We start from the raw sequence: 15,356 nt of genomic DNA on the forward strand, positions 1-15,356 counted from the left end.
TGATTTGCTCTGCAGTAATAGCTAAGTAATACATATATGTACCCTGAATCTTTTTTTTTTTTTTTTGAGACAGGGTCTCACTCTGTTGCCTAGGCTGGAATGCTCACTGCAGCCTTCACCTTCCTGGTTCAAGCGATTCTGACCTCAGCCTCCCAAGTAGCTGGGACTACAGGCATGTACTATCAAGCCCAGGCTAATTTTTTTGTATTTTTAGTAGAGACAGGTTTCAGCATGTTGGCGAGGCAGGTCTCAAACTCCTGACCTCAGGTGATCTGCCCGCCTTGGCCTCCCAAAGTGCTGGGATGACAGGCATGAGCCACTGCGCCCAACCTCTGAGTCCTTTTAAAAACACATGTTGAATTGTTTAAAAACACCTTATTTAAAAGAACAGATGTGTGTCTAAAGAGTAAAAACGGAATATCAGGAAACAGGATTTCAGAAGTTCCTTGGAAGGAAATGTAATACAGAGCAAAGAGCACTGGCCTTTGAGTTGAAAGACCTGGGTCTAGTCTGAGGCTCACCACTTCCAACCAGGTTGTCTTGGGTAACTGACCCCCAATCTTGGGTTACTGTTTCTTCTTCTGCATGCAGGTCATCCTAGCAAGGATACATCCTGCAAGCACATCTTCCAATGTGCCTTCCATACCTGATCATCTGTGATTCTAGGTCATCTATTGTGACTGCCAAGCAGATTAAAGCTACTCATCCTTTAGTGATAAGAAAAACCAGACTTACAGGGCAACCCATGGCATTTTGGGCATCACTGATAGAAGTATTTAAAGATTTAGCACACATTCACAATCTGTTACTCGATAGTTCCCACCTGGTGGTCCTAGCTATAAGCATCTATAATAGTACCAGTATTTACTACATTCCAGACACTACGTACTTCATGTTGAATACAAGGAACCCTCACAACAACCATGAGGTTGGCGCTGGAGTCACTGCTACTTTATGAATGAGAAAACTGAGAGTAAGAAAATCTAAATAATTCTAGTTAGCAAATGGTAGCACTGGCATTGTTTCACTAGCCACTCAACCGTACTAGCTCTCTGCAGATGAGTGTCACCCAGCTGTCTCAGGTAGTCTTGGCATGACATGGGTGGAAATTAAACATTACTGTGCTCGTCCAATTGTGGGTATGTTCTGGTTTCACAAAGACCTTTTCTGAGGGGAATACTGAGCTGGGCACTTTATTTTGGTATTTCTTTCTCTGTTTTAACCTTTAAGTACTCTTATCCTTTATAATCTCAAAGATATACTAACTTTTTTTTTTTTTCAAAATCTATACTTTTTTTTTTTTTTTGAGACAGAGTCTCACTCTGTGGCCCAGGCTGAAGTGCAGTGGTGTGATCTCGGCTCACTGCAACCTCTGCCTCCCAGGTTCAAGTGATTATCATGCCTCAGCCTCCCAAGTAGCTGGGATTACAGGCTTGCGCCACCACGCCTGGCTAGTTTTTGTATTTTTACTAGTGACAGGGTTTCACCATGTAGGCCAGGCTGGTCTCAAACTCCTGACCTTAAGTGATCCGCCCACCTTGGCCTCCCAAAGTGCTGGGATTACAGGCATGAGCCACCGCGCCTATTCGGGAGTCTCTTATTTAAGGGTGAAATAATAAACCCATTTTCCCACAAGCGTAAGCTGTGTTCTCTAACCCAGCTTCTATCAGTAAAAAGCTAAGTAATAAAGTTGACATTTTTATCTCCAACAGTTTGTGTCCTGTCTCTCAAAATTTGACAGCTGCATGGGGAAGGAAAGGATTTTACTATCTACTGCAGCTAAACTGTGCAAGTTACAATATAGTATGTAAAAACATATTCTACTCACAAGTTTGGACTCAATCCTGCAGAGGAGCCAATAAAATCTTAGGTATAGAACTAACACAATTAAACCTGTCTCCTAGGAAGACAGCTCTTGCAGCATGGGACTGGAGAGAGAGAAACTGGAGGCAGGTGATTAGGAAAGGGCTGTTTTAATAGCCAAGGCAAAGATGATTGTGCCTGAACTAGGGGTATAGTCATAGAGAGAAATGGACAGGTATGATCTATGGAAGAATTTGTAAGAATGAATTTACAATGAAGAAAATTGGCTTGAAGTAAGGAATTGGTGAGATAACTTCAAAGTTTCTAGTTTTTGCCAGGGCAAAAATGATGACATCATTAATAAAATAACCAAGCCAGGGAATTCAGAAGGAACAGCAAATTTAAGTTAGGGGCAGGATGGGGGTATAGGTTTGCAGGTATATTTTAGATATGAGGTGTTTGAAGCCCTCTAAGACACTCAAAGAGAGAAGTTCAATTGAAATGCATGCCTCCAACTCTAGGGATTGGTCAGGCCTAGAGATATACAAGAGGGAGAAAATGAGTCTGTCCAGGAATAATATGGAGAACGAGAAGAGCAGACAGCTGAGAGGGCAAAACTCCCCAAGGGGAGCAGTACAGAAGGTAAATAAAAAGAACGGAATCAAGCAGGGAATGAGGGAGTTGGAACCTCACACCAAATGACACAAGTCACAAAAGTACTGGACAGCTTCTATTAAATATGAAAATCCATGTGTCTGCTAAGCCTGCAACTCCAAAATAGCTCTGAAATCCTTTGAGGTACTTACCTTACTGTCAAAAAGTGACAGTGGCTTCACGGTCTTCAGAGAAAACCTCATGACTGCATACAAGATGGAGCACAGGATGGAGTGGTGCTCCACCAGTGGGTAGTGGATGTGCTTCTGTTCAAGGGCCAGTTCCACTATGGAGATGGGTCCTTCCACGGAAAGCCACGCATCCTCAGTATCCAGCACAGGCACCTGTATTTCATCCCTGCTAACATCTGCCTAAGGGTTTTAAGAATGGAGGACTGTGTTTAGTAATGGAAAAATAATAGCTTACAAATATCCTAATGAGTTTATTAGCAGCAAAGTGCAAACTCATATTGCACAGTGTCCCAAATTGTAATAAACACAAAGTCTAATTTCAAGAAGGATTTAATGAGAAAATATCACTACCTTTTAGGCTTAAGTCAAAATTTAGAAATGAGGGAATGAAAAACAACCTCATTAAAATAGTCATTTATTAAATGCAATGGTTTGCAGAATATTTAATATCTTAGGAGCAGTTCAGAATGAAAATACACCTCTTTTACCTCCATTAAGATCTGAAGAAGATCCAAACAGGAGCCAAGGAAAGATGTCATTGCTGTGTCACTCATTCCCACATCCTGTTTTTAAAAAAGGAACATAATTAGGCCCTGCAGGAAAACTGCTGTAGTTACCATCAGCAAAACAAGAACGAGGATACAATATGCCCGTTCGGCTGACTTTCCACACTGAATAGATGGCAAGAATTTGAAAGTCAAGGCATCAGCATATTTAAGTTCCTTCTTTTATTTACTGTCAACCAATTTTAAAGTCAAGCTTTACAAAGTGGTACAAATACTGACTTTTAAAACAAGTAGTGTTCTTTGTGTACTGTAAAGACACAGTCTCATCAGTTACTATAGATGGTGGCACTTCTGAGCTCACTGTTCAGCTTGCTAAGGCATCTGGTAGCCAAATAATTGTGGTAGACGGAAGATGCACAAATGAGAATCTAACCTGAAGAGTTCCAAGAAAACAGCCTGATCTGCTTTCAGAGTGTCTTTTAGAGACTAAACCCAACCCTCTGAGCAAAACTAGAATCCTCAAGCTTGAGAACTAAATAACAGATTCATGCTGTGAGCAACAGATGACTCTCAATGACTCCTTTAAAGGGCCTGTCCAAGGGACCACTGCATTTGTGTATAATCTCTTTTTCTGAGACAGAGTTTCACTTCTGTTGCCCAGACTGGAGTACGGTGGCACGATCTCGGCTCACTGCAACCTCCACCTCCTGGTTCAAGCAATTATCCTGCCTCAGCCTCCCGAGTAGCTGGGATTACAGGCGTCCACCACCACACCTGGCTAGTTTTTGTATTTTCAGTAGAGACGGGGTTTCACCTTGTTGGTCAGGCTGGTCTCAAACTCCTGACCTCAGGTGATCCACCAGCCTCGCCTTTCCAAAATGCTAGGATTACAGGCGTGAGCCACCGCGCCTGGCCGTATACTCTTTTTAAAAGCAGCAATCTATAATTTCCTCACATCCCCAAAGCAAATAATTCAGTATTTCTGGTATATGCACACGCGCGCGTGCACGCACGCACACACACACACACACACACACAAACTCTAGTCATACAACCATTCTCAACAACACACCAGAAAAAGTCTTCAACAATGGAAGCTAGTACTATTAATTTCTCAGGTCAAATACAAGTCCCGTATCCATGGATTAGAGTAGTAGTTAAGACTAATGTTGTATTTGTATACTTATGTTATTTTATATATATATATATATGTAGATCAAATTAACTACTTCATATGAACTTGCTTCAATTTGATGTTGGATGCCTCCATTATAAATGTTGAATCGGAATTACAGCAAAAATATGCAGCAATGGTAGCATGTTATCCTGTTCGCAGTCCAAACCTGAACACATCTTATAAAAACCTAGTTTAATATGCTATCTAACAATCTGGAAAAGTAAATTAAAATTGGCCATAGTTCATGACCAGTTTCCTTAATGCAGTATTCTCTTTTCATTTTTCTTATCTCCTCCTGATACGTCATCACAATGGTAAAAGGCAAAGTTCACCCCTACAGTTAATAAAGTACTACATAAAGTGTGGAATTAACAACTATAATTCTAGTTATGGGAGATTCACTTACCCTTCGGCATAACCTATCCTTTGGTGATTTTCCAACCTAAAATAAAATGACAAAATGTTGTAACATTTAATAATTTACAAAGACATCACTATGGCACAAATAATAAAAAGTAACCAAAATTAAAAACTATAAATGCAGCTATAAATATATGTGGCAGCTTCATTAATTAGCTGTTGATTCTACCAACAGGAGATGCAATTAAATTTGTGGTGAAACTTAATCTCACACTGGGTTCAAGAATAATCCTTTTCAAATATAAATTACATATTTCTGAACTATTAAATAAGTAAAAACTTTAAAAATCTGGCCCTCACTTTGCATAGTCAAATAACTGTGTTGCCTAAAAACCCAGAGCCTAGGCCGGGTGTGGTGGCTCATGCCTGTAATCCCAGCACTTGGGAGGCCACGGTGAACTGATCATCTGAGGTCAGGAGTTTGAGACTAGCCTGGCCAACATGGTGAAACCCCATCTCTACTAAAAATATAAAAATTAGCTGGGCGTAGTGGCGTACACCTGTAGTCCTAGCTACTCGGGAGGCTGAGGCAGGGGAATCACTTGAACCCAGGAGGTGGAGGTTGTAGTGAGCCAAGATCATGCCACTGCACTCCAGCCTGGGCATCAGAGTGAGACTCCATCCCACTCCCACTGGAGTGGGAAAGAAAGAAAACTGGAAAAAATCCAAAACAAACGAACAAACAAACAAAAAAACAACCCAGAGCCTAATTCAAGGCTACTAATCAAGAACACCTAAGAATTCAGCTTGTTGATAAAGACACAATTGTTCGAAATAGAAAGAAAGGAAAAACACTCTACAGCAGATGGGAGTTATATTCCCAGCTCAGAAAAATTTCCTTAAGCAATAAGTACTTATTACGATTCTACTGTATTTCTCTACAGTGTAATAAGTGGGAGGTAAAAGTTCTGCCCTCAGAAATACTACTTGATAAGAGAGGAAACTCACAGGAGACAGTGGAAAAAAACATCGCCTCACTACCACTTGCTGGGATTACTACGACAGCCTCGGAACAACCAAGCTCAGCCAACCCCAACCCCAAGATATTTTGTCCGTTGCCAGAATCATCTTTTTAAACACAAATTTGAATATATAATTCCTCTGCTTAAAACTGCCTCAGTGTCTTCAGTATAAAATAATAGCTACCGTCTAGTGAGCCCTTACCACATGTGCCAGACGCTGTGCTAAGCTTACACATACTACTAGAAAATCCAAATCCACAGCCTGCACAGGAAATTCTTCAATCTTAGCTTTTCTTTTCTTCTAATATAGCCTATGTTCCAGCCATACTAAGCTACTTACAGTTCTCTGAATCTAACAAGTTGCCTTGTATCTCCAGGACTGCTGGGATACACTTTCTTCTCACCTACTTTTTACTGGTTCATATATAGCCATCCACCAAAATTTAAGTCAGAAGTCTTCCCCTTGTTTTGCTATTTATTTCCTCCTCTTCTGAGCTCCTATTGTCTGTTTACCTGGTGTTCAAACTGTGAGCTCTTTGAGGGCCAGGACCGTAACTTCCATTGGTTCAACCACAGAACCTAGCATAGTCTTGGCACATGAGAGATAACACATTATAATAAAGACTTATCCAATCACAAATTTCCTATTTCCTGGTTTAGGACTATTTTCACCCCAATCAAAGTAGTGAAGATCAAATGTGATTGTGGATGTGAGAATGCTGTGAAACTACAAATTGTAACACACACATAAATTACATTTTATTGTTATTCTCTCAAAAGACGAGGGGGTAAGAGGTGAAGCTGAACAGGTGAACAACATCATAAAGGCCAAAAGATGCAAGTTCCAAGAAAGAAGTTAAGCAGTCAAGGAAGATGAGCACAGAGGAAAGAAGGGTTAGATTTAACTAGAAAAATGTTAGCAATAACATCAAAGAGAGCAATTTCAAGGGGAGCAGTGGTCTAAAGTTGGGTCTTGGCTGTGGTGCTATTCATGATGCAGGAATGACTGTGACTATACATTTAAAAGAATATGTTATCTTTACAGTGGTAATTCTCTTAGCATCCACTCATCTGATGCCACACTAATCTACATTGTTGAGTGGCCTGTAAAACATACGAACTAGTGCCCCTGGCCACTCAGCTGGAGACTAGGCTGGTATTCTTGGCATGCTAGCAGCTTCTGCTCCCACTAGTTGAGTTCTATGCTTACTTGTTATGCTTGTTCCCAAAGCTACTCATGCTAGTTGTACATGTCACTGTAATTATGTAATTTAATTCAATAACTGATGAAATATGAATGAGAAAAAAGGGACAGCTATTTACATGAATGCTATGTTGAATGCTTTGCAAAGATTTATGGAGGAGAATAACTCCTAGGCCTTTTGGATTTGATACAGAGGGAGCAACTACAAAAATTATAGAAATCTAAAAGTTTGGACTCAGATTACATAGCAACTTTAAAAAAATAAGATCTAGCCATGATAGGCAATACATTATGGCTGAGGTTTATGCAAGAAAACCAAAGGAGAATTGCAATCAACTCCATTCAAAGAAAATATCTTGGCCTTATATCAAAGATTGGCAAGTGTAAATTTGTACATTTTAATTTAAAATAAAATGCAAATCCTTGCTTGAATCAACTACCAGTCCTAATCTCTTTAGTTAAGAGGCTTTTATGTTAGTCTCTTTATGAGGATTTACAGCTCTTCTTCATGTCATTAAAATGCCAGTACTGGGCATTACATTTAACTAAGTATGAGTAAAATCTAATTATCAAATTAAAAAATAGTCTAACAAAGCTTAATGTGAGCAATCTTTCTAATATTAGTCAATTAAGAGAACCAAATAAATAAGAAGTCAATACATGAAACTACCTTACCTTATCCATTAAGTATGTAGCAGCAGAAAATCTTTTAACTAAGAACGTATTCCACATCATCAGTGCAATGCCTAGATAGCAAGCAGAAGTAGTAAACAGAATGCTTATATATTCTCACTTTTATTACACATAACAAATTACTGTCTTTCTTAAGCTTATTAAACTATATGGACTACTTTTATTCCATTTTTTATATCTTATGTAATATTTATAAAGTTCTTGAAATCTTTAACTTCATTTAAAATCTGATTTAATAAGAATCAGAACGGGGCTGTGTAAGAGTATGTCTAAATTGCCACTAAGCATGAAGAAAAGAGTTACATCATTAGTTATGAGAGAAATACAATGTCACAGTGAGACAGCATTGCCTAACCACCAAAAAGGCTAAAAACAATGTTGAAATTATAATAACAAGTATTAGGATATGGAACCAATGGAACACTCATGCATTACTGCTGGTACAATAACTTAGTAAAACCACAGGGAAAACTGCTGGGGGCTAGCTACTGAAGCTAAACATGTGTCTACTCTATCACCCAACAATTCTGCTGGGTATATACACTAGAGGAATGAATACAGAACGTGTATGTATGAGATTGTTGGGAACAGTTTTATTCCCAACAGCCAAACACTAGAAACAATCCCAATGTCTGCCAATTGATTTTTTTCATCTATAACTACAAACTAAAGTAATATATAAAAAAGTATTAAAAGCAAAATAATAATAATAATAATAAAACAGTCTGGGCAACATGGTCAGAACCCATCTCTATGAAAAAATGTTTAACAAATTCGGCATGGTGGCACATGGCTATAGTCCCACTCGGAGGCTGAGGTGATAGGACAGCTTGAGCTCAGGAGTTCAAGATTATTGTGAGCTATGACTGCGCCACTATACTCCAGCTGGGGTAACAAAGCAAGACCCTGTCACTACTCACTGAGCTGTGGCATTAAAATTAAATTTCTGAAACAGTTGTCAATGTAAACATGGCATTTCTCATGCTGTTATTACTATCCTTGTAGCTGAGTCCATCTATGAGTAGGGCCCCTCACAGGCTTTGAGAAGCCAGGAACCTTACTCAGTGGGTAAAGATACAAATAGGTAAAGGCCTGACTTGAAGAAATACTAGTCTGAAGTCAGTAACTTAATTTTATCAGTAAGGATAGAATAATCTAAACATGATATTTTCCAAATCAGTCAAGGTAAATATATATATATATATTTTGGATGAAGGTAAGATCTAAGAGAAGAATAAGTAATTTTCAAGTTCTCTTCAAGTAAAATGGGACATTTTACAATTTCTGCAACTGGATTTCATATCACCTGCAAGAATGTGATAGAGGTGAAAAATACATAGCTTCTCCAGAATTTATCACAGAGACATAAGTTGATATCTCCTCTTACTCAGCCTAACACCAAGTCTCATCACTTACTAAGGTTACTAACTAGCTTAGTGCTGATATCCTCAATTCCCTTAATGAAACCCATCTATCTATTAAATGGAATTTGTTTATAAGTTCAATATTTTTTCAAGGAGACATCAGTAGTTGCCAAGGTCTGGCAGCTAATGGAGAATTTTCACATCCATTATAAGAAGCAAAAGATAGTTGCTACAGTCTAATCTTATTAGGCTTTTGGCTATCAAGATTTTTTATTAAGAATTACAGTCCTGAGAAATCCATCCCTCTTTCCTTCACGATCTGTGAAGGGTGTAATGAAGGCAGCTGTTCTGCCTCTATCATTGATTTCCTCTTTCCTTGGAAGGCTAGATGCAGAACAGCTGTCTTAATTACACCCAGGAATAGTAGTCAGCTTGGGGAACAGAAGTGGTGATTACTACCAGTTGTTTTGCCCTTTTATAAATAGCACTTTTCCAAGTAGTTAAAATGGCCAGTACTATTTATTTTATTTTATTTTTTAAGAGACAGGGTCTTACTCTGTCACCCAGGCTGGATGCAGTGGTGTGATCACAGCTCACTGCAGCCTTGAACTACTGGGCTCAAGAGACCCTTGCACCTCAGCCAATACACAGTAATACGTTAGGTTGCAGGATAATCAAATAAAAATTTAACAGGTTGTGAATCTTTAAATTCACATCCTGTTAAATCAGGAAGCCTCTTTTAGATCAACCAGTGATGTTTCTAACATCTGTTTACTTACCATTTTGAACATGTGCATTAAAAATGTGCTTCAAGTGTTCTATTGACCTAACAAAAAAACGTGCTTCCTTACATACAGGGAGAAAAAAAAGAGAAAGAAAAAGAGGTATCATTTAATAGGTTTTACCATTATCAATGGAGACTTCTTACATACATTTCTGTATAAAGCTACCTAAGAATGTTGCAATAATAACATGAAATTATTGGGTAAGAAATAACTTTTGATAACTTAAACTGTCCCTCTTCAACTCACATTACCTATTACAGTGATTAATTCCTAGAAGCTCCTTGGTCATATGGGCTAACATCTGGATTCAAATTTGCTGTGGTTTGAATATCATAGCAATATTCTCTCCAATAAACACTTGAATTTCATATAGATGTAAAAACAATAAGCTTACTTTTGTAGATACAATTCATTCATTCATCATTCAACAAATATTTATTGAGTATCTAGTATGCACCAAGCCCTATTTGAAGCATGATGGATTCCATAATGAACAAAACAGACCCAAAGTCTTGCCTTCATTGAGTTTAAATTCTAGTGAGGAACCTACATAATAAACATAAGTAAATATATTATATTTAGTATGTTAATGGTAAGTGCCAAAGAGAAAACAATTAAAGCAGGAAGGAAATATGAAATATCAGATGGGATGTTTGAAATTCAACTCTTTCTAATCAAAGAAGTTTACATATTAAAACTTAAATACAGAATGCAACACTGATTAAATCATTCAGATCTCTGCTAAATAATTTTGTAGCTTGTACATCATCATCAAACATATCATCATTGCCAATACATATTGTGTTGAAATTTCTCCGAAGGTAATATTATTGTTTTGAGCCTTATAAAATTATGTGTGTCAAATGGTGGAGCTGAGACTGCGGTTGGATGGGACAAGATGAATATTTAATGGTAAAAACAAACTAGTAAAACAACAACTTCTTTTAAATGTAAGCAACACTAATGATACTGATAACACTAGTCAAAATGTTAGGCACTATGCATTCATTTTCTCAAAATATGCAATAACCTTTTGAGATAACTACTATTACAGCCTTCATTTTAGGAGAACGTTGAAACAGAGAGTTCAGAAACTGTGTGCTATGATGATTATAAGCTCTATGTAGCAGCCATGGGGCTTGACATCAGCTTTGTCTATGCCCCCTCTGCAAGCTGCTTTTGGTTTATAAACAAATACTACAAAGCAGAATTTTCTTCTTAAATGCCACTTTTTTAGACCTGAATTTGAAATTAATTCGTTCAGATTTTAGAAATTATTATGTTCTCATCCTAGACATAACATTCCTTTTTAATAAAATGGAAAAGTAACACAGTTAAGTAGAGAGCCTATATATGATCGCCATTCAGGTTGTAGTCAACTGAAGAGGGTGATTTGAAGGGCATTAAGAGGATCCTCTGTCCTAAAATCATTTTTTGGTCAAGGTTTAATTGATCAAAGACTATTCCTTTATTTAAATCACTTACTTTCATAATGTCTTCCTTTAATATATGTGATTACAGTTTTTTGGAGGAAGGAAGAGTATCGTTTCCATTAATCTATTAGCATGAATTAGTTCATCTGTGAGAGTTCTCTACAATAGTACAACCTCACATAAGGATGATAAAGGTAAGAATTTTGATTTGAGAGGAATAATTTACCAGGGCACTGACTAGGGAAGTCTAAGTGAAGGACTGATTGGCAAAGAGGAATATTTACAATATGTTTTTAGATCTTATTTGATCATGGCACCTTCATTTTAAAAAGGAGGGAGAAGGAGGTAGAAAATAACAGGCCAGAGATTCAGTGGCTCTCTTAAGCCAGAAGCTTGTCAGCAATTCAGCTGGGATCCAAATCTCTGCCTTCTGCCTCCAGGCTTGGGGCCTCCCCCCATGCTGCTTCTAGACTGTGAATGCCCTGGTAGAAACAGTGGCTACCAAAAGCAATAGAAAATGACGCCTGAGCAGAGAGCTGAGAGGGCAGCAAGGCTAACCCTGGACTAGAGTCAACCCTGGGCACAATCTGCCTCTTTGTTCTTCTGATGCAAACGGAAGTAACAGATAAATACATATTTGAACAATCAGACACTAGGTTAATCTCAGGACCTTCACTCTTGACTTTTATCATGATGACTATAATATTAAGAATATTCTGTTAGGTTGATGCCATTTCATGCAGGAATTCAGAAGGAAATAAACAATATACTTGTCACAACCTAACTAGGGAGTAGGGCAAAGGACACTGGTTTTAGATAAAGAGAACCCTACGTTTAAATCCTGACACTTACTTAGCTGTGTGTCTGCAGGGAAGAAACTTAACTTCTCTGAGCCCTAGTATTTTCTTCTTTAGAGCGGGGATAATGATAGTATCTATACTTCACAGGTTTACTGGGAGGATTATAAGAGGAAATATGTGAAAAAGGTCTACTCTAGTTAGCACAGAGGCATTACAATGGGGAAAAAGCCAGTGTTTATCATAAGCTATTTAATTAGACAGTCCCCACATATGAATAGCATGAACACAGAAGCAGAAATAACATGAAAGAGGCAACGAGAATCTCACCTCTGGATCTTTATTCCACTGAACAACATACTCCCAGCAGCAATGTGCGTGCAACACATCGAGCTCAAGGCTACAAGGAAATTGCTCATAGGCTAAATGCAGTAAGTCTGGAAGTCAGAAGAAAGCAGTGATATTATTTTTTTCCTTAATGAACACTCGGCCACATCTTTCCTCTCTGGATTTCATGTTTCTCATTATTGGTGTATCACCTGGTATGGCTCCTAAGTCCATCTCCACCTCTGATACCTCAAGGAAACCTCTGTTAACACCTTCTTTGGGTTCATCTGGGTTTTCTGCATCTCTTTCTTCATTAGCCAGTTTTAATACTTCAGGGCTGAAGTCCTGTTTAAATATCCACTTGGCTACACTGTCTGCAATGCCACCTATAGTTTGGAGACAAGGAAGAAAATAAAAATTTACAACACACACGGCAGTGTTTGCCAATGGGAGCCAATTTCCTTACAAAGAAATCTAAGCAACACATTTATTTCTGAGCCTGAAGGTGACCCGAAAAAGCCCTGAGATTTACAGCAGTGTTCCTACCTACCACGCAACTTGTGAGGGCAACAAGCGGGATATTTACAATGTCAGGGCATCCTTATACTCTCAGAAAATGTTACATAAATATAAATGCACAAGCATATGTCTGTATACCATTTGCTTTCTATGTTCAAAAATTTAAAATACACTTTACAGGAGACAAAAAAATTAATATATCCTTAAAACACTTTTACTTCAATTATAAGTGAAAACAGATTGGTTAGAATGACACTTGTCTAGGCTCCTAAGACCAATATAATATTACTTTTTTTTTTTTTTTTTTTGAGATGGAGTCATGCTTTGTTGCCTAGGCTATAGTGTAGTGGTTCGATCTCGGCTCACTGCAACCTCCGCTTCCCAGGTTCAAGCGTTTCTCCTGCCTCAGCCTCCCAAGCAGCTGGGATTACAGGCACATGCCACCACGCCCAGGTAATTTTTTTGTACTTTTAGTAGAGATGGGGTTTTGCCATGTTGGCCTGGCTGGTCTCGAGCTTCTGACCTCAGGTGATCCGCCTGCCTCAGACTCCCAAAGTGCTAGGATTACAGGCATGAGCCACCGCAGCCGATAAATATTACTTTTTTTTTTTTTTTTGGAGACAGAGTTTTGCTCTTGTTGTCCAGGCTGGGATGCAATGGCACAATCTCAGCTCACTGCATCCTCCACCTCCCAGGTACAAGGGATTCTCCTGTCTCGGCCTCCCAAGTAGCTTGGATTACAGGCATGTGCCACCATACCTGGCTAAATTTTTTGTATTTAGTAGAGACAGGGTTTCACCATGTTAGTCAAGCTGGTCATGAACTCTTGACATCAGGTGATCCACCTGCCTCAGCCTCCCAAAGTGCTGGGATTACAGGCATGTGCCACCGTGCCCAGCCCTATTACTTTTAATAATCAACTAATTTGCCTATATGCAATATTTATGGGCCTAATTTAGCCATAGCTAATCAACAGCATTATACTATATCATGTTTCAGTCATCAATATAGTACAAAAAATTGTAAACACATGCTGAAAAATGTTCCAGATGTTTAAAGAGCACTGTTTATTATTGAAAACAAATTATACTTCTATTGTTTACCAAAACTTTCTCAGTCTTTCCTCATCTTTTGATTCAGATAAAAACCTTTCCACAAAAAGAATGCCTCACAGTAAATTCACAATTGTCAGTGAAAATAAATGTGAGCAATATGCTGGGTGATCTAATTTCTTATGTTTGGCTTCTAAATCATTGGAAAATTCTCATTCCAGAATTAAGCCCCTGATTCCATTGCTTAGGTTAATATTCAAACGGCATCCTTACCCCTTCACTAGGTGGCAACATGAAGTGTGGTGAGTTTGCAATAAAAAAAAGGTCATGAGTTTTATAAAGAATGAGAAAACAAGTAAACTAAAAATCTATAAATATGTGGGTATTTATAAACCTCACATACAGTCCTTCCAGTATCAAATGCCTAAAAGAGCTGCTGATACAAGTGTGAGCCCTCAAAGACAACTAAAAATGTAAGATGTTTATGTTCCTGCAAGATATCAGCACAGGAACCCAAATGACTCCAGGACAGCAGAAAGTGATGCTTCACAACAGAGGAATAACATTCTGTGGATATTAGGAGGAAGAAGAGAAAATCTGCAGTTAGTGAATCGTGAAAGGTTTCCTGGAGGAGAAGCATTTGAGCTGGACCTTGAAAGATGAGTAAGATTTCGATATCCATGAGTGAGAGAGGCAGGGAAAGGGAAGAGGATAGGCCCAGATCTAAGACAGGAAGCACATGGATGCTTCATTTTAACTAAAGTCTAGGAAGCAAATGAGAAAGAAATAGAAAAATCAGTCGGATTCAAAGTCAAAAGTTATTGGAGAGTAAGTTTAAGAGTTTATGCTTTGTTCAGGCAATTCTTGAACTTACTATCTCATGATCCCCTTAAAATTACTGGCAATCCCAAAGAACTTTGGTTTATGAGTTACAGCTGTCAGTCTTTATGGTACTAAAAATTAAAACTGATAAATAAAAAATATTTTATTAGTCCATTTTGAAATGAAAATAATAAACTGATTACATGCTAATATTTTAGGAAAATAATTACATTTGACCAGTAATCCCATTACTGGGTATATACCCAAAGGATTATAAATCATTTTACTATAAAGACACATGCACACGTATGTTTATTGCAGCATTATTCACAATAGCAAAGACTTGGAACCAACCCTAATGTCTATCAATGATAGACTGGATAAAGAAAATGTGGCACATACACGCCATGGAATACTATGCAACCACAAAAAAGGATGAGTTCATGTCATTTGCAGAGACATGGATGAAGCTGGAAACCATCATTCTCAGCAAACTAACATAGGAACAGGAAACCAAACACTGCATGTTCTCACTCATAAGTGGGAGTGGAACAATGAGAACACATGGACACAGGGAGGGGAACATCACACACCAGGGCCTGTGGTGGGGTGGGGGGCTAGGGAAGGGACAGCATTAGGAGAAATAC

The 15,356-nt window shown here is 38.3% G+C and overlaps 1 protein-coding gene across 1 annotated transcript in view; it reads right to left on the reverse strand.

Moving 5' to 3' along the window:
• Nucleotides 1-15,356, reverse strand: part of RAB3GAP2 (RAB3 GTPase activating non-catalytic protein subunit 2) — a 124,107-nt gene that overhangs the window by 6,347 nt on the left and 102,404 nt on the right. The window contains exons 25-31 of the mRNA XM_077937751.1: nt 12,529-12,702; nt 12,320-12,426; nt 9,754-9,820; nt 7,593-7,663; nt 4,738-4,773; nt 3,137-3,211; nt 2,610-2,828 (exon numbers count right to left, since the gene is read on the reverse strand). Of these exons, the coding sequence (XP_077793877.1) occupies nt 2,610-2,828; nt 3,137-3,211; nt 4,738-4,773; nt 7,593-7,663; nt 9,754-9,820; nt 12,320-12,426; nt 12,529-12,702 (749 nt within the window). The remainder of the gene's footprint in view (nt 1-2,609; nt 2,829-3,136; nt 3,212-4,737; nt 4,774-7,592; nt 7,664-9,753; nt 9,821-12,319; nt 12,427-12,528; nt 12,703-15,356) is intronic.

Source organism: Macaca mulatta, chromosome 1 (assembly GCF_049350105.2).
Source record: "Macaca mulatta isolate MMU2019108-1 chromosome 1, T2T-MMU8v2.0, whole genome shotgun sequence".
Taxonomy (NCBI): Eukaryota; Metazoa; Chordata; class Mammalia; order Primates; family Cercopithecidae; genus Macaca; species Macaca mulatta.